The following is a 21,762-nucleotide window of genomic DNA, read 5'->3' as shown; positions in this document are numbered from 1 at the left end:
TGTATCCACACCCCCTCTAGTGACTTTCTAAATGACAAATACTAGCCCAGCTTACTGTTGTGCATCTTGCTTTCACTTAATTATAAACTTTGGAGCGCTTCCCATCTGAGTACACATGTATCTAACTCTGAGTGTAAGAACCCGTGAGTGTAAGAACCCGCTGTGTATTATTCTACAGAAAGGAAGCACCTGTGATTTATCTAACCTTTCCTCTCTGGTGGACTTGGGGGCTATTTCCTAGGTTCTGGTGCTATTTGGCGGACAGTTTGTCACTATAGGATAGTTTTAAAAGCATAACCTCTAATGCAGTTGTTCTCTTCCTAAGAATTTATTCTATCCAATCCTCAGCGTGGAGTACATATGCCACGTTCCAGGTATTACTGGTGACAGATGTGCGTTCCCTGGATACGCAGACGTTGAGGAACTCAGGACCTGGCTCCCCACCTCCACCTGGGCGGGCCCGCTACTGGCCCTGCCCCAACCGAGAGGACCCGCCCCGTTCTGTCCAGACCCCGCCCCTCCTCTCCAAGCCCCGCCCCACCGGCTGCTCCACCACCCACTAAGCGCGGACATCCGCCAGGCCCCGCCCTCAAGACCCCGCCCCCAGGCCCCACCCCCCAGGCGTGCACTGCGCCTGCGCGGGCGTCTCAGGCTCTGGGGCCCTGCGGCCGCGGCTCTTTTGTTTCCCGGCCGGAGCGGGAGTCAGAGCCCTGGTCGGAGCCGGGCCGAAGCCCCAGTCAGAACCGGGTCGTAGCCTGAGTCAGAACCGGGTCGGATAGGCGTGGGGTCGGGACCAGCGGCCGGGCAGGGCCTGGGCCTGGCCGCCCGATGGCGCGCGCCCCCAGCCCGCCGCCCCCGGCCCGCGCCGCCGCCTGAGCCCGGCCCGCCCGCCTCGCGCCATGGAGCCGGGCCGCGGCGGCCTGGAGACCGTGGGCAAGTTCGAGTTCTCGCGCAAGGACCTGATCGGGCACGGCGCCTTCGCAGTGGTCTTCAAGGGGCGCCATCGGGAGGTGAGGGCGGCCGGCCGGCACCGGGGCCCCCGCCCCGGGACCCGCCCCGCCCGGGCCCCCCCGGGGCCGCACCCCGCAGCCGGGACGCCGCACGGCCCCCGGGGCCCCGTGCCCCCCGCGCCCGGGACCGCCCGCAGCGGCGTGCCCGGCGCCCCCGGGCCTGGGGCCGCCTTCGGAGGCCCCGCGCGCTGAGGGTCCCCCTTGCTGCGTTTTCAGAAGCACGACCTGGAGGTCGCCGTCAAGTGCATTAACAAGAAGAACCTCGCCAAGTCGCAGACGCTGCTGGGGAAGGAGATCAAGATCCTCAAGGTGAGCTGGCGCCGCGGGCGGGGCGGGGGGGCGGCGCCGGGCCGCGGCTCACGCGAAACTCGGTCCTGTCCTAGGAATTGAAGCACGAGAACATCGTGGCGCTGTACGACTTCCAGGTGAGGCTGGGGGCTGTGCGGGCGGGGGGCGCGGGGTTCATGGAGCTCGCGGCCGGGCCGGAGTCCCGGGCCAGCCCCGCACCGGCACCCCGCTCGGCGGGGTCGTCGTCCGGTGTTGGGTGAAGGGGCCGGGCCACCCATCTGGCCTGCGGTGCTCAGGGGCCTGGCCGGGACCCAGAGACCTGTCCTCAGCCCAGCTTCCTGTGTGTGCTGGGCCACTTACCACCCCCCAGACTGAGTGCCGGGGGCCGGGTGGCAGGGCCCCGGGCACCAGCCGCGCGTCCCCGCGCCTCTGGCTGTGGCTTGGCCCTCCGGAGCGTCTGACCCAGTGGCCCTGACCGAGTCCTGCCCCAGCCCCGGCCCCCCGCCCCCGCCCCCAGACCTGCCGGCCTGGCCCACCTGTCCGGGCAGGCCCTTTGTTTGTTGACACTGCTCCAGGACCTGCCATTGGCCGGACTCGCCCTGCGTCAGACTGGGGGAGGGGAGGGGCCACAGGAGATTCCTTCTTGCTGGCAGTTGGGGCCAGCCACCCAGGGCACACGGAGGCGGTTGCCTGTGTGATGAGGCCACCTCAGGCCTTGCTGGCCCCGAAGGCCGCAGCTGGGTTCTCCCACGGCCCCCAGGCCCCAGGGCCCGGTGGTGGGGCCCAGCCTCAGTGGCGGTCCTGGACCCTGGATGCCGACTTTGGGACTTGGGAACCTGAGGCTGCAGAGCTGCAGGCCAGAGTGCTGACTAATGGTTTTGAAACCTGTTTACTGAGGCCACGGGACCAGCCCCTGGCTGAGGGGAAGTTCCCAGCCAGGCTGGCTGTGTTTTGGTGACCGCCTCCCTCCTCCCTGTTCCTTCCCTCCCCCTTCAGAACTGGGCTGTGGCCTTGGGGCTATGGCATGAGATAAGGTGATCTGGGGAGGGCCCAGGTTCAGTGTGGCAGTGGGTACCTGGCGGCCCACATGGAGATGCTATGTCCTCAGGGCCCAGAGGGTGCCCCTTTCCTCCTTCTCCTCCTCCTCTACCCTCTTTATGCTCCCCTGCCCTCCTCTCCCCTCCCCCTTCACCATCCCCATCCCGCTGGGCCACACACCTGGTTGTGGGCAGTGCCACTGCCTCCAAGGTTGGCAGCCGGCGGCTTTCCCTACAGAGGGCTGCTTAGAGGCTAGCCTGGCCTCTGCCCTCTGCCGGGGCTTGGTGCTCCTACTTTTTGGGGTGTGGGTAGTTCCCCAAGTCCTGAGATTCCTGTCTGGGACCCAGAAGAAAAAGCTTTTGAAAATAAGTACTAAATGATTTGACTTTTTTAAAAAAATGAAGCACTACAAATGGGGACATGGAGAAAGGTAACTGTTCTGTCCCTGTCCTCATGGGGCCCTGCGTCCCCCAGAGGGACCAGATCCACCTTGGCTGTTCCTGGGTCCGCAGGGCAGCGCCCCACAGCAGACATGCTCACGTGCCCATCCCCCACCGCACCTCCACCTCCGTTCTGCGTCTTGGAGAAGGTTCCCTGTCACTCGGTACAACTGCTCCAATCCGTATGTGATAAACTACACCCCCGCCTCCCAGGAGAAGTGCCCCCAATTCCCCCTGTGAGGTTAGCACCTCCACGCACAGTGGTTCAGGGCCCAGATGCAGTTCCAGTCCTGGCTCTGTGTGTCCTTGGGCAGGCGTCTCAACCTCTCTGTGCCGCCACCTCTTCCTCCAAAGCAGACTGTGAACTGTTTGGTTGAAACTGGTCGTAGTAACACTGAGTGCATGTTGTCTGTGGTTTGGGTTGTGGCTGCCCTTGTGGTCCACCACCCCTCATCCCAGAGCTGACCGCCAGTCCCTCGTCGGTAGGATAGGAGGTGGTTCTGGCTTTCTGACACGTGCACAGGGTGGTGGTGACCATCCGTGCACTGACCTTTGCCATGTGTGTATCTGCCAGGTAGATTCCTAGAAGTAGTTTCCCCAGGTAAGAAGGATGCGTGCTTTTAGTTTGGGGCAGCTGCTGAGCTGTGGTCCCGAGAGGCCAGACCCTGGACAGACAGCAGCACTGCCCCGCAGAGGGCCTGCGTCCCCACTTCCTGGGTGGGCTGCTTGTCAGACCCCTCCTGGCCCGTCTGGGAGGCCGAATTGCACCTCTCGTGGCTTTGGTGCTCGTGTATTGTGAGTGAGCATTGGCCCTCGTGTGCGTGAAAATTAGCTCCTCCTCCTGGATGGTACCATGGTGAACGGCATGGGCCCCGAGCCACCCTGCCTTTCTCTGAGCCCAGCTCCCCCATGTACTTACCTGCGTGACCTTGGGCAAGCTCCTCGGCCTCCTGGTGCCTCAGCGTGTTACCTGTGAAGTGGGAGGTAAGAGTAGACACCTCCTAGTAGGGCGGTTGTCATGACGACTTGACTCCATCTGTATACTAAGTGCTTGGGTCTGTGCCTGCTCCAGGAGTGCTGCGTAAAGGTCACTGACCTGTAGGAGCTCTTTATATGCTGAGGAAAGCCCTTGTGTTACGGATTTCAGATGCTCCCCCCAGGTTGTTTTTTGTCTGATGTTGTGTATTTTGGCCTTAAGGATTAGGAGCATTTGTCAGGCTGATGTGAGTGCCCCAGGAAGGGGGGGCCCCTTGACTGCTCTGGTCTCAGGCCCCCACACCTGTGGGGAGGTAGCTGGAGTCCCTGGCCCACATTGAGGGGTAGAGGGGTGGCCTCACCCCAGTGTGCTGTGCGGTGTCTGGACGTACTGTTGCCCAGGGAGAGTGGCCATCACAGGAGTCGGGGCATGGGGCTGTGCAGCCAGGACCAGCCCTGCCCACATGCCCTGGGAGGAGGCGTGATGACCATGGGCCTTGCAGACAGTGACCCCTCCCCCTCCTGAGGCCAGCGTGCGCCAGGCTGGTTCCCACAGCTGGATGTGACTCACTCATCCCCGCCAGCGGACCCCCAGCTGTGCTCGCAGGGCCTCCATCAAGTCAAGGGAACTGCCTTAAACTTTGGGGCCTCAGGACAGTGTCAGCCCTTGGCCTTGCTCTTTCCAGACCCCTAGTTCTTGGTGAGGGGGCCCTGTGACTCAGGCGGGGGCGGGGACGTTACCTCCCTGAGAAGAGCAGGGTGCATGCCGTGCTGAGGCCCCTTGGTACCAGGGTCCAAGGCAGGGGCCTGCACATAGGCCCAGAGGCCAAACTGTTCTGGAAATGGCCTGCAAAGTTGTGTTACTGTTTTAGCTCTTTTTGTAACTTAAAATTTTGAAGTATAATGTATAGCAGACAGGGCAGAATGCAGATGACAAAATGCTTGCTAAAGTGTCCCCTGTATAAGAACTACAGCGTGGTTAACCCCCAGAAGCCTGGCCCTATTTCCTCCCCATCAGAGACCCCTGGTCCTGCCCTTTGTGGGGTCTCTCTCCCTGCTCGTCCACCTCGCTGGAGTACATGCGTCCAGTACATGCGTCCCCTCAGCCTTACACGGGGAAGCTGTGTCATGGGCGTCCCTGGGCGGTGGTGCCTGGGACAGAGCTGCTGCAGCGTCTGTGCGCATCCAGTCCGCAGTTCTGGGGTGCTCCAGCCGGGGCTCAGTGGGTCTTGAAGAATGTGTAGATTCTGTATTTTCTGAGGGGTCGCCCCAGCTCATGCCTCCCCCGTGACAGGGGTGCCTGCTTTTCTAGAGTCGGGCAGGCCTGTGTGTGGGAAGAAGGTCTGGAGAGGGCAGGCCAGGCTGCCAGCCCCCGGGGAGCTGTCCGGAGAGCCCAGCCCGGGGGCGGGAGCAGCTCTGTCCCTGCTGGCCTGTGGCTTTGCCACCTTCTGAAGCCAAGATGGCCAATTCCCCAGGAGTTAACTAGGTCAGCTCCTGCCTGCCCACCAGACCAGCCCAGGTCACCAAACGGCTCGATCGAGGGGAAAGCTGGGATCCTATGTAGCAAAGCACCTTAGCGTGCGGGCCCTACAGCCTTGTCTGTGACTGGACGCCAGGGCCCTGCCCCAGGCCCGAGGGCGAGCACCTGTCACCCCTTCCTGGGGGCTGCACAGCCGATGGTCGTGACTCGGGACCGGAGCACTGAGGGCGAGGCCTAGGTGTTCACAGGGCCTGGTGGGCCCATGCCTCAGCTGCCTGCCTCCTTGTTCACCTGCAGCGACGTGACAGGCTCCCGAGAGCCTGCTGCCTGGGGACGAGGGTGTCTACCTCTCCCTGGAGGTGAGCCCTCTGGGACCGGGCGGCCATGAGGAGTCCCAGGAAGAAGGCCTGGTCCTTTCAAGTGTTCACACTGAGTCTAGACCGACTCCCCAGGGGGCCCACTTGGTCCCCACTCACTCCCCAGGGGAGCTTGTGAAAAGCAGAGCTAGCACTGGCAGGAGCAGTGGAAGTGGGACCTGAGGCCTGTCTGACTTCTGAGGGGGCCCTGGGCAGGGCAGGACATGGCGGCTGTGCTGACCGCTCCCCCCACACCGGGGGGCTCAGAGAGCCCACTTCCCGGGGAAAGGGGGCACCCAGCCATGTGGTGCAGTGACTGCCTGGCCCCACGTGGATGGGGCACGCAGCCTCCCTGCTAAAGCACCCCAGCCAGCCAGGAGGTGCTGCTGGCCTTGTGATTGGGTCCCACGTTCTCCTGGTCCCTGCCGGGCTTTGCTGGGACCTGGCCTGGTGTCGGCGGGGGGCAGGTGGAGGGGGAGGATGGACTGCAGCAGGCGCCCATTGCCCAGCCTTGGGCGAGTTTCCGTGTTTCCTCTGCGAAGCGGTCCAGCTCCTGGGCGTGTGAGGGCCCAGGTCACAGGCCAGGAGGGGTGACAGCCCCAGCCGGAAGGGACCTGTCTGTCTGCCTCAGGGCTGTGGGTCTCCTGGGTCTCCCAGGCCTGAATGCTGTGCTGCCTCTGAAACCCCGACCCTCCACACCCTGGAGGTCCTGCTAGGCCCAGGGAGGGGACGCCCGAGGTCTCTGCTGAGTGACCCACTGGGGCAGAGGACAGACCAGTGGTAGGAAGGAGCTCAGACCCCCAGATCCCCACATAGCTGAGAACTGTGGGTCTCCTGCTTGCTGAGGGGCTGTGAGGCCCCAGGGAGGCTCGTGGAGGTGACAGGCGGTGACCTCTGCAAGCAAGGGCCTGAGTGGGGGTTCTGGGAGCAGTGAGCCAGTGGGCAGGGTCAGGACCTGTGGGATGGGGTCCCGGGAGCTTGCCCCATCTGGATTGTGGAGATGGTGGGCAGGGGCTGGGCCCTGTACGGGGATCCCCATGGGTTCTTGGGCACAGAGGGGGACTCTTGTCACTTCTGCCACAGAGACCTCCTGGGGGAGGTTGTCCTGGGTTCCAGGGGTGCTGCTGGATTAGAGGGCAAGGAGGCCAGGCAGTGGTCTGCACTTCCCAGTCAGCCGTCCTCAGTGCTGCGGGCGTCCCTGCCCATCCAGGCTTGGTGGATGAGTTTGGGGCTTTCCTGGGGAGCAGACTGTCAGAGGACAGGCGAGAGCTGCAGGTACCTGGGCCCCGACCCCCTCTGATCCTCCAGTTGTGTGGCCCAGGGCCAGGGGCTCAGCCTCTGAGCTTCTCAGGACGAGTGCCCCACTGTCCCCTAGGGCTCACTGGGGAGGACTAAACTTGGGTGCATGCCCAGCCCCTCAGCGGAGGCGGCCATGGTCAGGGTGATGGCAGGGTGAGGGAGCAGGTGGCCTGGGTGTCATAGGGAGTGGGTGTTGCGATCTCCTGGGTTATTTCTGGGTCCTTATCTCTGGCACCTCCCTCGACCCTCTGCTGGATGCTCGGCCTGAGAGCCTCTGACCCCCCCGGCTGGCAGAACCTCCCTCCATCACGTCTCCTCAGTCTGGTCTCCGTCTCCCTCTGTCCCTTCTGTGCCCTGTTCCTGTAGCCTGGGTCTGCCCAGCAGGTCCCCGTGTGACTGGGGGCCCTTGTGTTATCTCGCCCTGGCAGCTGGCCTGGAAGGTTGGGCCTGCAGGCGGGGCTGAGGGGGCTCCCAGGCTCTCGCTGCTGCGTGGGGCTCCAGGCCAGGTGGGTGGAGCCCACCCCCACCCAGGAGAGCCCTTGCGGGCACCATGGAAGGCTTCTGCGTCCCTGCTGGGGCACACCCCTAGTGAAGAGCCTGAGAACGCCCAGTGGGGCATGCTGGAGCGGGCCTGCCTATGCCAGGGGTGCCCAGCCTGGCCCCAGGGGGTGTCAGTGTCAGCACCGCAGCCTGGACACACCCTATACCTCAGCCTGCTCCCAGAGGTACCCCCGCCCGAGACACAACCCCCTCTGTTGGTGGAGCACTGGGGTCAGCAGGGGGCTTCTCTTGTTTTGAGGGGCTGACATTCAACATTAATACTGTCACCAGTGGCTTGTGTCCCTGCTCCTCACCCACTGGGTGGGGTCTGAGGCCAGGCACTGACCTACTGGGGTCCTTTGTGCTGCAGGGCGGGGGAGGGGAGGCAGGGGCATCCCTCGGATGGGAGCAGGGGGGAAGGTGGAAGCCCACTGCAAAGGCCTCCAAGAAACATCCCTCCTTAGCCCCCTCTCTACCTTCCCCTGGACGTCTTTGTGGCCTGATGCTTAGAGCTTTGGGGCGCCGCTCACAGGTTTCTCCCTTACCTTGAGGGTTAGAAGCTGGAGCTGCCTGTGGAACAGAGCGCTGGTCGTTGTGCCACAGGCGCTGGGAAACAGGGAGGGGCCGCCTCCTGTTTCCTGCAGAGCCCCCCTCAGGGAAGACCCCACCTGAGGAACAGTTGGGGGGACAGTTGACAGGAGAGCCTCGGACCCCTCCTGCCTGTTTGATGTGGCTTCTTGGGCCTCAGTTTCCTATTATGGGACCTGGAGACAGCACTGGTTGCCTTGAGAAAGAAGTGCCCTGTTGCCCGGTGAAGCCCTCAGGCGGTGCAGGGCCCTGTGTTTATGTGTGTATGTGTGTGTGCGCGCACGCGCATGTGGGCACTGGCCTGGGTACCAGGCTTCTCCGTCTCCTGGGACTGGGCTGAGCTGAGGATGCTGTGTGCCCCTAAGCCACAGGTGGCCAAAGGCCAAGCTGGACGCTGGCTGGCAGTGCTGACCTGTAGTTCTGTTGGTGTCCTTGATTCCGGAGCCAGGCTGCCCTGCTCACACGTGTCCACGTTTGCAGCCGGAGGGTCAAGATCCTCACACCTCGCCATGTCCCTTCTCGGGGGCCTGGATTCCCCTGAGTGGGTCTGCCCAGCCAGGACTCGCCACTCACAGAACAGCAAGCTGAGCCCTGATGCAACCGCAGGGCCCAGTCTCACCCTGACCTTGACAGAGAACTGGGCAGCTGAGGGCCTCCACTGGGAGGCAGGGTCCACACCCCACCCTGACACCTCTCCTGGGACTTCAGCCCCTTCCCTAGACTTGGCAAGTGAATGTTCTGATTGGCTGCTGCTCCTGTCACTAAAGCCGACAAACGACTCAAAACTGAAACAAAATACCAGAGCCCACTTGGCTCTCAGACTTACTCATGTCCCAGCCACTAACCAACCAGCTAAGCCCTGGCAAACGGGCCCCAGGATGCCAGGGCAGCTGGTTTCCATGCTCACTGGCCGCTCCTGCCTGTAGTCCAGATGGTGTGTGAAGGGTACGAGTGGGTGCCAAGCGCCCAGGTCACACTGGGGCTGAGAGGGTTCTTCAGAGGGCTGGCGGCGTGGGGGCAGGGCAAGCTCCCCTCCACCTCTCACTGCCTCTTCTGTGCCCTGCAGGAAATGGCCAATTCTGTCTACCTGGTCATGGAGGTGAGTCCCTGCAGGCCTGGCTGTAAGGACAGAGAGGCTGGACCCTCCCAGCTCTTGGACCCCTTGTCACCTGGGGCAGGGCAGGCTGCACTGGGTACCCTGGTGGCTTCTTCAAACATGGGTTGTAAGGGACACCTGCCCTGGGGAGGAGACGGGCCCCTGAGTGCCCAGGAATTAGGGTTAGCATGGTGAGGAGGCCTGGGCAGGTCGGGAGGGTCTGTCCTGGCTGCTGAGTGGGGCGTGTCGCTCTTTTGCAGTACTGTAACGGCGGGGACCTAGCTGACTATCTGCACAGTAAGTGGACACCCCGTGGCTGGGGCCTGTACGCCCAGGCCCACCGTGACCCCACCTACGAGCTGGGCTGGCACGAATGAGCCTCCTGTCCTCAGGTGGCTGCTGGGGAAGGTGGGAAAGGGGGGGTCGGAGCCTGTCATGGACACGTTGTGCCGGTGCCATTGGGGATGGCCTCGCATGCAGTCAGTCTGGAGGTGCCCCTGTTGAGTGGGGCCTCTGAGAGCTCCCGGGCCTGCGGGGTCCCCAAGGCACCTGGCTTGCTGCGCTGCTGGGTGCCAGCTCATCCTGAGCACTCTGGGCCCCAGGTGCGGCTGCCTCACTGCTGGGGGTGGGCCGCCCAGGGCCCTGCCACAGGCGGGGGTGGGGAAGATCAGCGCAGCCCCCATGTGTTTGTTCAGCCCTCACTTCTTGAGGGCCAGGCCCTGGGGCTTATGGCAGGGCCACTGGCTGTGGGCCTCGAGTAGCTGCTGAGAGTAATCAGAAACTGAGAAAGGAGCAGGGAGCTGCCTGGCAAGGAGGTGACGCTGAGCAGGTTGGAGTCAGGCAGGTGGCATGGGGGGAGGAGGGTACCAGCCAGGGCCACCTTGGGGTGGACAGGAGCACGTGGCCATGGTGTGAGTGACGGCCCTGGAGACCACAGGCTTTAGGAGGGGAGCAGCACTGGGTGGGAGGTCCCTCCCTTGCGCAGGTGCCTGGGTGAGCTGCACCCCCTGAGCCCTGTCTTCCCGCAGCCATGCGGACGCTGAGCGAGGACACCATCCGGCTCTTCCTGCAGCAGATCGCAGGTGCCATGCGGCTGCTGCACAGCAAGGGCATCATCCATCGCGACCTGAAGCCCCAGAACATCCTGCTGTCCAACCCTGGCGGGCGCCGCGCCAACCCTAATAACATCCGTGTGAAGATTGGTGAGGCCGGGGCCGGCGGGGCTAGTGGGGCGCAGGGAGGTGGGGCCACAGCCTCCCTGCTCACACATGTCCTCCCCTGCAGCCGACTTCGGCTTTGCTCGGTACCTGCAGAGCAACATGATGGCAGCCACGCTCTGCGGCTCCCCCATGTACATGGTAGGTGGTGGCTCCCAGCCCTGCGGGCCCCGCCCTGCAGCCTCACCTGCTGGGGGAGGTTGGCCAGCGGGGCTGTGGCACTGCTTCCCACCCCATCTGAGGGTCATGGCACGCTCGGTGTCCATTCTTGCCCGGGCCCTGACCCGTGTCTGTGCCCCCTGCAGGCCCCGGAAGTCATCATGTCGCAGCACTACGATGGGAAGGCGGACCTCTGGAGCATCGGCACCATCGTGTACCAGTGCCTGACGGGGAAGGCGCCCTTCCAGGTGAGCGAGCGCGGGTCTGAGTGGGCTGCTGGCAGCTCAGGGCAGCGCGGCCGCCCCTTGTTAGTCTGCAGCCTCCCCTCACTAGGGTGAGGCGGCTCCGCGCTCCCCACCGTGCAGTCACTTCAGGGCCAAGGCCAGAGTGTGCACTCATTCAGGAGTGCGTCTCGTGTGTCCTTGTGTACGTCTGTGCCGAGTTCATGGCCTCCCACCTGCCCTTTCCAATGTTGGTGTGCCCCACTGAATTGGTGTCGAGGTCCCAAGCCCTGGGGTGACTCTCCTGTCCCATGGGCCTGTGCTTCCTGTGGTGACCTCACGGTCTGACTGGTGGCTTGGCGGTTGCCAGCTTGCCCCAGCACGCTTGCCATTTCCTCTGCATCAGCATTGGAGGGCTGTCCCTGGAGGGCGGGGTGCTGCCTTGCCGTTGGCTGTCCTCAGTGCCTGGCACACAGCAGTGCTCAGTGAGTGAGCAGGTAGACGGCCACGTACACGCCAGGTCTCCCCACGGGTCGCTGCCCACTGGAGTGGCGAGCTCTTTCTGGGGCCCTTTCAGGGGTGGGTGCACGGAGAAGCCTTTCATTTCCAGAAGCAAGCAACCAGTCAGACTCCTGGCAGAGCATGGTCACCTGGCCGCTTTGGGCGGTCCCCATGCTACACAGCATATTGGGGAGGAGGGCAGCCCTGGCCCTAGAAGGGTGCGAGGAGGGCAGCCCTGGCCCAGCAACCTCGTGGGCTGGAGCGGCTGCCCAGAGCAGTGGGCACTCATGCTATTGTTCCCCCCCCCGACCCCCAGGCCAGCAGCCCCCAGGACCTCCGCCTCTTCTATGAGAAGAACAAGACCCTAGTGCCCATGTAAGTACCCCAGCCCCAGCCTGGCCCCTCCCTGAGGACCTGACCAGGCTGAGGCCGCCCTGTGTGCCCCCACAGCATCCCACGGGAGACCTCGGCCCCCCTGAGGCAGCTGCTCCTGGCCCTGCTGCAGAGGAACCACAGGGACCGCATGGACTTCGGTGAGCTCCGGCCAGCCCCCCCCAGTGCTGCCTGGCTCCCGAGGGCCCCTCTGGGGGCAGGACTGGGTCCAGCACCTGCAGCTCCTTTCCCCATAGCACAGGTTGAGACCCCTGTTTGGCAGCAGGAAGCTCTGCTGGGCAAAGCATGTCGGGCAGTGGGGGGCCTGGTGGGGCCAGCTGTGTCCAGGAGCCTCCAGTTGGGGCTCAGGCCGGGGGGGGGGGTCCTTCAACCCGGAAACCCTGGGGTGGAGGCCCTCCTGAGGCCTCATGCACCTCTCCCACCTCCTGCAGATGAGTTTTTCCATCACCCTTTCCTTGATGCCAGCGCCTCTGTGAAGAAATGTGAGTCCCTGGGGCTGTGGCCCCTGCCCAGAAGGTTGGGGTCCCAGCTCTTCGCCTCCTGCAGCCTGGGGTCACCGTGGGTTCAGTTGATGGGTGCGGCAGGTTTGGGGGGTGGCGGCTGGCTCTGTGCTGCTGTCCCTGGGTTCCTCTGGTAGGGGCAGCTGTCCACAGTGCCAGGGAGAGTGTCCTGACTGCCCTGCCCTGCCCGCTGCAGCCCCGCCTGTGCCTGTGCCCTCGTACCCCAGCTCGGGCTCCGGCAGCAGCTCCAGTAGCAGCTCCACCTCGCACCTGGCCTCCCCACCAGTGAGTGACCGCCAGGGCCCGGCGTCTGTCTCCTGGGGTGGGGGGTGGGAGTGTGCAGACTTCCTTCCGCCCAGGCCCTGGGCCGGGTCTCAGTGGCCTCCCCTCTGCCCTGCAGTCCCTGGGGGAAGTGCAGCAGCAGCTACAGAAGACGCTGACCTCCCCGGCCGACGCAGCCGGCTTCCTGCAGGGTTCCCGGGATTCAGGTGGCAGCAGCAAGGACTCATCCTGTGACACTGATGACTTCGTCATGGTCCCGGCCCAGTTTCCAGGTCGGGGCCACAGTGTGTGTGTGGGGGGGCATGGGGCAGTGCAGCAGACATGCTGCAGGGACCCACAGGCACGTGGCCGCAGACCTGTGTCCATTCATGGCCCCCAGATGGGCTTCTGGGATCTACCACACCAGGTCACCTTAGCCACAGAAGCAAAGCCGAGCTGCCATCGGTTAATGGGCGTGGCGTGGGCCCCACCCTGCTTGTTTCTCCTCCTTAGTAGCGCTGAGGACACCCTCGCCTGTGTTGCCATCTCGTTTGTGAACTGAAAGCCCCCCAGTGTCCCTCCGTGGGGCACTGCTGCTGCTCAGTATTTGCTGAGCAGATATGCTGAGACCTCAAGGCCGGCTCAGCCCCCCAAAGCCCTGTCCTGGGGTCTCTAGTGCTTCTCATGGCCCTGGCGCTTCCTTTCACTGCCCTTGGTCTCCCCGAGACTCTGGGCCCAGGCTGGGGTGGGATGGGCCCTGGTGTCCACTGGGAGTGGGGGGCTGTGACCCAGGCTGAGCGCGGCGGGGGAGGGATGCCCTGTGCCCACCCTCGGGCAGAGCAAGGTGGGCGGCGGGAAGACAGGAGCGCTGTGGGATCAGGGCTCCTGGATGACGGGTCGGGCTCACACTGGGTGCTGTGCACACCTGGCCTGGAGTTGGCCAAAGCTTGGGGGTAGACAGGGGGAATCCCAGGGTGTCCCTCGAGAACCCCGATGTCCAAACAGGTAAAGGGAGTTCCCAGCACAAGTGACAGAAGTGGGGACACGAGAGTGCTGGGCCCAGCGTGGCGCCCCGGCCCTCCCCCAGGAAGAGGCACCCTTGTTTCACAAAGCCACCCTGCCCCCCGCCCCATGTCAGAATCTTATGTGGGGCCGTCAGGGAGCCATGGCGGGTGAGGGGGCTGGGAGTTCCCACTCGTCCTCATTTGAGAGGTGCCTGGGCCCAACCTTGCCTGTCTCCTGTACGCAGGTGACCTGGTGGCTGAAGCAGCCAGTGGCAAGCCCCCGCCGGACAGCCTGATGTGCAGCGGGTAAGCTTGCCCCAAGCCGCCTCGCTGGGAGAGGGAAACGCTGGCCTCACACGTGGTTCCTTTGCCCCATCTGGGTCCAGCAGTTGAGGAAAGGCCAAGTCAGCTTGCCCATTGCAGGGCTGGCCATAGGGAGGGCCAGGGTCTGTGCACACGTTTGGCTGCCCATCTGCTCTGCCCCCACCAGGAGCTCACTGGTGGCCTCAGCCGGCTTGGAGAGCCGCGGCCGGACCCCGTCTCCGTCCCCACCCTGCAGCAGCTCCCCCAGCCCGTCAGGGTAAGTACCCACTGGGGCCCAGGCAGGGCTGGGAGTGGGTCCAAAGCAGAGGGGCTTCCCCCTGTGCTTCCCCCAGCCCCAAGCTGGCTGTGCAGGCGGCCGTTGTGTCCAGGGGCCTGCCTTCATGTGGACCTGGCAGGACACTGCGCTCCTCTTGGGTGATCAGCAGAAGGGCCGTGGTGGCAGGACGTGGTACTAGGAGACCAGCACCACCAGCACTCTGGGCCTGCAGGGTGGGTGGCGTGGGCTCCCAGAGCTGGCAGGTGCTGGCCCTGCCGTGCTGTCCTGCCCCCACTCCCACGGTGTGTCCCATGGCTGGCCCCAACCAGAAGCCACCTGGGTGCAGAGAGCGGAAGGGGTGAGGCGTGAACCTCCTGTGCCCGATGACAGTAGTACTGGGTGTGTGCAGGACGTTTGGGTCTGGGGTTCAGCCCAGTGCCATGCCCAGTGACACCCTACCACGTCACTGCACACGCAGGCGGGTCGGCCCGTTCTCCAGCAGCAGGTGTGGCGCGTCTGTCCCCATCCCAGTGCCCACGCAGGTGCTTAACTATCAGCGCATCGAGCAGAACCTGCAGTCGCCCACCCAGTACCAGCCCCCACGGTGAGCGCAAGGCCCCGGTGGCCACGCATGTGCCCGAGGACTGTGGTGAGAACCCCCCACTGCTGCCCCCTTGGAGTGGTGCAGGGCCGGTTCCCATGCACAGTTGTGCAGGCTACACACTGTGTAACTCAGCACTGATATTCACTCAGCGGGCATACTGGGATTCCAGATTTATGGCAGCTCTGGTGGGTGTCAACAAAATGTCTTGAGTTTACAAAACCAATATTGGTTTTGGCAAATGTCAACAGGCAGAAGTAAGGAAAGGAGGAGAGGGCAACTCTTTTGTAATTCACAGCATGCCCTGTGGGCTGGTGGTTGTCCTGGCAGGGACCTCGACCTCGGGCCTGACACTGGGGCTCCCTACCTCGTAGCTGTTGCTCCAGGCCAGAGAGTGAAGGACACAAGCCATCTGGCTTTGGCCATGGCTCTCACAGTGTGTGGCTGGGGGACTCGCTTCCTCACTCCTGCCATGTCCCCAGGTCCTCAGCCATCCGCAGATCGGGCAGCACCAGCCCCCTGGGCTTTGCACGGGCCAGTCCGTCGCCCCCATCCCATGCCGAGCATGGCGCCACCCTGGCCAGGAAGCTCTCCTTGGGCGGGGGCCGGCCCTACACACCGTCTCCACAAGGTGAGCCCCTGCACTGCTTCTGGGTACAGCCTCTGAACTTAGGTAGGCCTGGGGATCTGCATGGCCAGGGTGGGGGCACGCCGTCTCCATCTAGGGCGTTGACCTTGGCAACCCCTTTTCCTAAGTTGGAACTATCCCCGAGCGGCTGGGCTGGAGCGGGGTGCCCTCCCCTCAAGGAGCTGAGATGCGGGCTGGCAGGTCCCCTCGTCCAGGTAGGTGCAGCCCCACCCCGGGCGGGCGTGAGCGCGGATCTGGGGAGGGGCGGGGACCCCAACTGACCTCCCACACTTGGGGTGGTGCCATATTCCTGATCTCACAGCCTTCACCTTACAAGTAAAGAGGGAAGGTAGATAATCCTGTGAGACCAGCTGTGGGACTCATCTCCCCCACGCCTCTCCATGCTGTGTGACCTTGGGTGGTGTCCTCAGGTGCATGGTGGGGCATAGGAGCAGTGCCGCGCGGTGGCCGTAAGGGTAAAGGGTACAGTGAACAGACCTGACGCCTCCACATGCGCTCTGGCTGGGCAGCCCACGGATGGCAGTGACCGCCTGTCCTGTGCCACCTTAGGTTCCTCTGTGCCTGAGCACGCGCCCCTCACCACTGGGCTAGGCTGCCGCCTGCACAGCGCCCCCAACCTGTCTGATCTGCATGTCGTTCGCCCCAAGCTGCCCAAGCCCCCGACGGACCCACTGGGGGCTGCATTTGGCCACCCGCAGGCCAGCCCCCCTCAGCCATCCCACGGGTCCCACGGGCTGCCGTCCTGCCGGCTGCTGCGTGGCTCGCCTAAGCTGCCCGACTTTCTGCAGCGGAACCCCCTACCCCCAATCCTGGGCTCCCCCACCAAGGTAACAGGGCCCCAGCGTTCTGTGCGGTAGGTGGGAGTGGCTCGTCCTGGGAATGACGTGCTCAGTCTGAATATCGCCTTCCTCCCCCTCTGCTCGGCCACCTTGCCATCTGCCTGCAGGGTTTCCACAGGACATGGGGTCCTGAAATCCAGAGGCACTGCCATCAATGCCGAGATCTTTTGCACTGGCCGGTGGCTGGCTTCATGAGTCTCCCATTTACATGTGGGTGCCATGTTCCCATGGCAGACTGGTCCCCAAAGAAAACGCATCTGCTGTGTGGCCCTTAGCAGAGGAGGTGTCCCAACCCTGCCCATTGGTCCACAGCCTTCAGAAAGCCCAGGCTGCCACCCTTGGAAAATTATTTGGTCCACCCCCTGGACTTAGTTTTCTTGTCTGTGACATGGGGCCAAAACATGTAGCCACCTCCTGGTGTCTGTCAGGGCGCAGGGTACGTGTGTCGCATATGGCACTTTCTTGCAGCACAGAGTGACGTTGGCCACCTGCAGGTTTCACACCTTTGCCATGAAGGCGGAGTTCTGGAAACTTGGGGCTCTGTGGCCAGGGCCCTGCAGAGGCAGCCAGTGTTGCCCGGTGATTGCAGTGTTCACTGCGGCGTGGTGGGGGCCCCGGTTAGGGGGCCATTCTCAGCACCCTCTGCTCTTCCTAGGCCAGGCCGGCATCTGACTTCCCCAAGACCCCCAGCTCCCAGAGCTTGCTGACCCTCCTGGCCCGGCAGGGCGTGGTCATGACGCCCCCTCGGAACCGCACGTTGCCCGATCTCTCTGAGGCGGGTCCCTTCCAGGGGCAGCAGCTGAGCCCTGGCCTGCGGCCCCCAGAGGATACCAAGGGCCCCTTTGGCAGGTGAGTGGGCGGGACCCCCGTGTCTATCACTTGCTCCCACCTGCAGTCTGTTGGCACCCCGCAAGGCTGGGAGTGGGCCTGCACCTTGTCCCCTCTGCTACCCCTTCTGAGACTCAGTCTGTGGGTCTGTGTGAGGGGTGACAGTGTCTGCTCCCGGGGTGGGCCGGAGGACCCAATAGCCTGCATGGGTGTAGCTCTAGGTGTGGCTGGCGGCAGTAAGCACTGCCTAAGGCGGGTTATGGTGGGCGGCGGGGGCGGGGACCGGGCCTGGGCGCTGCCTTGAGTCCCAGGGCAGCTCATTGCTGCCCCTCCCCTGGCCCTGCAGGTCCCTCAGCACCGGCCGCCTCACCGACCTGCTCCTTAAGGCCGCGTTTGGGACACAGGCCCCTGACTCGGGCAGCACGGACAGCCTGCCTGAGAAGCCCATGGAAATCAGTGCGTGTGGCCGGGGGCCGAGGGGGCCGAGGGGGCCAGGGGGCCGAGGGGGCCGAGGGGGCCGAGGGGGCCAGGGGGCCGAGGGGGCCGAGGGGGCCGAGGGGGCCAGGGGGCCGAGGGGGCCGAGGGACCCAGGGGGCCAGGGGGCCGAGGGGGCCAGGGGGCCGAGGGGGCCGAGGGACCCAGGGGGCCAGGGGGCCAGGGGGCCGAGGGGGCCAGGGGGCCAGGGGGCCGAGGGGGCCAGGGGGCCAGGGGGCCAGGGGGCCGAGGGGGCCAGGGGGCCGAGGGGGCCAGGGGGCCGAGGGACCCAGGGGGCCAGGGGGCCGAGGGGGCCAGGGGGCCAGGGGGCCCAGGGGGCCGAGGGGGCCAGGGGGCCAGGGGGCCAGGGGGCCGAGGGGGCCAGGGGGCCAGGGGGCCCAGGCAGGAAGGCCCTGAGCCCCCCCTCTCCCTCTCACAGCGCCCTCTGCTGGCTTCGGAGGGAACCTGGAGCCCGGAGCCCGTGCTGGGGGGGCCAGCAGCCCTTCCCCCGTGGTGTTCACCGTGGGCTCGCCCCCGAGTGGGGCCACGCCACCCCAGGGCCCCCGCACCAGGATGTTCTCAGGTGAGGACTGTCACAGGGCCCCTCGCAGGTGGGACAATGCTGGACCCCCCGATACCAGTCCGTATCCAGCTGCACTGGGATGGTCGTCCTTGAGGGGGTCAGGAGTCCTGGTCTTGAGGGCTCCCCAGGCCGAAAGCAGGCACGTAGACAGGCCTCCCCTGCCCAGCCCAGCCTCTGGACTTGAGGGTCCCAGGCAAGGCCTCCACCGTGGGTTCCACTTGGAGTAGGAGGGAAGGAATGTAAAGCGAGACCCAGCTGCCCAGAGGAGCGGGGATGGGTTTTGTGCCATGGAGTCTTGGAGTGGCGCACCGGAAGGTGGGAGCTGTCCTCAATCAGGGCTCCCCCCGCAGTGGGCTCCTCCAGCTCCCTCAGCTCCGCTGGCTCCGCCTCCGCCCGCCACCTGGTGCCCGGGGCCTGCAGTGAGGTGACCTCCGAGGCCCTAGCCCCTGGCCACTGCTGCAGCTTTGCTGACCCCGTCACCGCCAACCTGGAGGGGGTCGTGACCTTCGAGGCTCCTGACCTCCCCGAGGAGACGCTCATGGAGGTAAGGGGGCTGTGGCTAGGTGTGAAGGCCCACGCTGCCTCCCCTGCTGGAGCGCATGCGCCTTGGGGGTGTCAGGAGTGGGCTCTGCTAGGAGGGGCTAGCAGAGGCCCCCAGGTCTGGTCCTGGTCCCTGAGGTCTCGCCCTGCTTCTCGCAGCAAGAACACACGGAAATATTGCACAGCCTGCGTTTCACGCTCATCTTTGTCCAGCACGTCCTGGAGATCGCTGCCCTGAAGGGCAGTGCCAGCGAGGCGGCTGCGGGCCCCGAGTACCAGTTGCAGGAGAGCGTGGTAGCAGACCAGATCAGCCTGCTGAGCCGCGAGTGGGGGTGGGTGTGCCCGGCGGGCCTGGAGGGGAGGCGGCCTGGGGTGTGCGGCCTCCGAGCCAGCTGACATGCCTTCCACGCCCCACCCCACCCCAGCTTCGCAGAGCAGCTGGTGCTTCACCTGAAGGTGGCCGAGTTGCTGTCCTCCGGCCTGCAGACCGCCATCGAGCAGATCCGGGCTGGCAAGCTCTGCCTGTCATCCACTGTGAAGCAGGGTGAGTGTGGACTCCACGGCCCTTGGGAGTGTTCGAGGCAAGAGACTGTGAACTCAGGGAGGAGGGCGGGGTGACCATTGTGAGAGGCTGAGGTCGCCTGGAGCAGGCCCAGCCCAGTGGGGGAGCAGCTGGGGACTCGGGGGACAGGAGGGCCCAGTCTGTGTCCCGGAGCAGACCCCCCAGCCAAGCTGACGGCTGCCCCCGCAGTGGTCCGCAAGCTGAACGAGCTGTACAAGGCCAGTGTGGTCTCCTGCCAAGGCCTGAGCCTACGGCTACAGCGGTTCTTCCTGGACAAGCAGCGGCTCCTGGACCGCATCCAGAGCGTCACCGCTGAGAAACTTATCTTCAGCCATGCTGTGCAGACGGTAGGGCCAGGGGCGGGAAGGTGCGACCCCGGCCACACCCTCCCTGACACTCAGTTTCCCCAACTGTTAAATGAGAAGCCTGCTTTCCAAGCCTCTTACAGGCAAGGCGGCTTCAGAAGGGACCAGCGCAGGCACCCAGCTCGGAGCCTGGCCTGCTCCGTGCGCTGCCTCGGAGGTGGTGCCATTCATCTGTGTAGTTAAAACGCGCACTGACCAGATAGTGCAGAAGTCGGCCTCCTCTGCAGGGCTGACCACTGACCGCCCTGGGGTGGGGTTGGCTGTGTGTCCGACCTGTGTCCCCCAGCTGCCCACGGCCACACGGGCATCTGCTCAGACCCCCGTGCCGCCCTGCCCCGTCCCCTGTGCAGGTGCAGTCGGCTGCCCTGGACGAGATGTTCCACCGCCGGGAGGACTGTGTCCAGCGCTACCACAAGGCCCTGCTGCTCATGGAGGGGCTGCAGCAGCTCCTCACAGACCAGGCAGACGTGGAGAACATAGCCAAGTGTGAGTGCCTGCCTCCTGGGGTGCTTGGGGGGGCACGGGCATCGCTCACGGGCTCCTCTGCCCACAGGCAAGCTGTGTATCGAGCGGAGACTCTCGGCCCTGCTGACCGGCATCTGTGCCTGACCTCCCAGGAGCCCGGCCCGCCATGCCCAGGGGCTGGACCTTCTCTGCTGATCCCGTGGCTGGGGGACAAGCCTGCGGCCTGGGAGAGGACCGCGTCCACACCCTGTATCCACAGCCAGGTCTCCAGCCACATCTCCGTTTCCGGGCTCTGGCTGGCACTGAGCTTCAGGGCCCTGCAGGGCCTGCACAGAATCTCAACCCAGGCCAGTCCCCCGGCTGCCTCAACGGCAGGTGGGGACGTGTGGGTGTCCCCAGACCCCTGCCAGACCAGCGTAGCCCTGCTGATGACAAGTAGGGACCCACTCAAGCCAAAGCCGCCAGACCTGCCCAGGGGCCCCGCCCAGTTAAAGGTGCGGGCCCCTGGCCCCCTCTCCTTCCCTGAGAGCACCACCCAGCTTTGTGAATCACCGAGCACTTTATGCAGGTGGGCTGGCACCGGACTGCCCGCTCAGCCCAGGCCACGGCACACATCCATGTACACATACACATATACACAGATATGCAGAGCCGTGCGCCTGAGGCTGAGCCTGCTGCCCCGGACCTGCCCCCGTGCCCCCGGGAGGCACAGCGTCTTATTTAAATGTTCTTTTAGGGACACGCAGTATGAAGCACCGAGCTTTCTCAATCCAGAACAGACATGGCAGTCTTTCACACTTTACTCCTAAAATGTGTCTTACTTTCTGCAGCTCTTTTTTCTTTTTTAAGAAAACTCGTAGGTGTTTAAGACGTTTTGTTTCACGAGGATGGGGGAGGGGAGGGGCCCAGCTTCGCATTAGCGAGGATGCTGAGACAGGAAGCCAGGCACACCGTGTGTGGCTGGCTGTCCTGCTGTTCCTCCTGTTAAGGCAGCCAGACCCCTGAAGATGGGTAGGTGAAGGGGGAGTGTTTTGTACAAAAACCTCCCATTCCAGTTTTCACAGTAGGTTTTCATGTCAAATCCCTGCCCCAGGTCCTGGCTGCCAGCAGTGGGGTCAGAGGGAGGCCCACCGTCAGGGTTCCAGGGGGGCCTTTCCTGTCTGCCCAGCTCTGCCCAGCCCACTAGAATGTACCCCCAAGAGTGCAGAGGAAGCCTGGGCGAGTCCAGGCACCCGGCCAGGGCAGTGAGGTCTATTCCATAGACCCAGATGCACACGTTTCTTTCTCTGCAATACTTGAAATATTGCCCTGTGCTTGGACTTAGACGGAGAAGCCCTGTGACTTTCTTTCCTCGTCACCTGGTAACTGTATTTGTTCCTTGCTGCATGGAACGTGTTCCTATTTATTGCTTTATGGTCGGCTGGCTCCATGGGAGGGGCCTCAAGCAGCCGCCCACTCCCTCAGTGGCAGCCGAGTGTGCCCCCTGTGCCCAGGGCGAGCTTGGGGCCCTGGCCTGCTGGGACATGCTGCCAGTCGGTCCTGCTCCACGAGGCAGCACTCGACCCCTCATCGACTTTAAAAGCAATTTTGTGTGACCCTCCCAGTTGTGTTAAATTGTGTAATACACGTTTAAGGAAATAAACCTCTGGAATTGTTGAGTGGTGTTACTGACGATTACTTTGTCACTGTCTGGCCTCCTGTCACCTGGAGTTTGGCCCTGCGCATGCACAGCACCCGGGCTCAGCTTTGGGATTAAACTCCCAGGGCCAGGCTGGGGTGTTGTGCCTGTGTACCCCTGCCGTGCCCCCGCAGAACCTGCTCACTGGGTCTTGGGGGTCCCTGATGGAGGAAATGCAGCTTGTGTGGCGACTCCTCACTGGACCACTGAGGAACCAGCGCCAGGCTTTCCC

The 21,762-nt window shown here is 64.2% G+C and overlaps 1 protein-coding gene across 1 annotated transcript; it reads left to right on the top strand.

The window, feature by feature from the left end:
• The first annotated feature begins 787 nt into the window (after positions 1-787).
• On the top strand, positions 788-21,510 carry ULK1 (unc-51 like autophagy activating kinase 1). Its single transcript, XM_081037123.1, has 28 exons — positions 788-1,010; positions 1,227-1,319; positions 1,394-1,435; positions 9,081-9,113; positions 9,371-9,407; positions 10,139-10,312; positions 10,395-10,468; positions 10,633-10,734; positions 11,525-11,583; positions 11,659-11,741; positions 12,033-12,083; positions 12,298-12,386; positions 12,502-12,655; positions 13,612-13,672; positions 13,857-13,946; positions 14,425-14,550; positions 15,030-15,178; positions 15,304-15,390; positions 15,746-16,023; positions 16,691-16,884; positions 17,210-17,319; positions 17,777-17,920; positions 18,271-18,464; positions 18,620-18,792; positions 18,886-19,004; positions 19,212-19,369; positions 19,738-19,873; positions 19,941-21,510. Exons 1-28 carry the CDS (start codon positions 900-902, stop codon positions 19,994-19,996), a joined length of 3,177 nt encoding a protein of 1,058 aa, XP_080893249.1. The 5' UTR covers positions 788-899; the 3' UTR covers positions 19,997-21,510.
• Positions 21,511-21,762: the final 252 nt, after the last annotated feature.

This window comes from Rhinolophus hipposideros, assembly GCF_964194185.1.
Source record: "Rhinolophus hipposideros genome assembly, chromosome: 24".
Taxonomy (NCBI): domain Eukaryota; kingdom Metazoa; phylum Chordata; class Mammalia; order Chiroptera; family Rhinolophidae; genus Rhinolophus; species Rhinolophus hipposideros.
Note: the sequence above shows the minus strand (reverse complement) of the source record. Positions and strands in the feature narration are given on the sequence as shown.

Excerpts from the sequence above, each read along its gene's own strand:
- ULK1 (XM_081037123.1), top strand. The coding sequence starts at position 900 with ATGGAGCCGGGCCGCGGCGGCCTGGAGACCGTGGGCAAGTTCGAGTTC. Across the intron at positions 1,011-1,226 it reads TCAAGGGGCGCCATCGGGAG|AAGCACGACCTGGAGGTCGC; the intron begins GTGAGGGCGGCC and ends CTGCGTTTTCAG. Across the intron at positions 9,114-9,370 it reads CTGTCTACCTGGTCATGGAG|TACTGTAACGGCGGGGACCT; the intron begins GTGAGTCCCTGC and ends GCTCTTTTGCAG.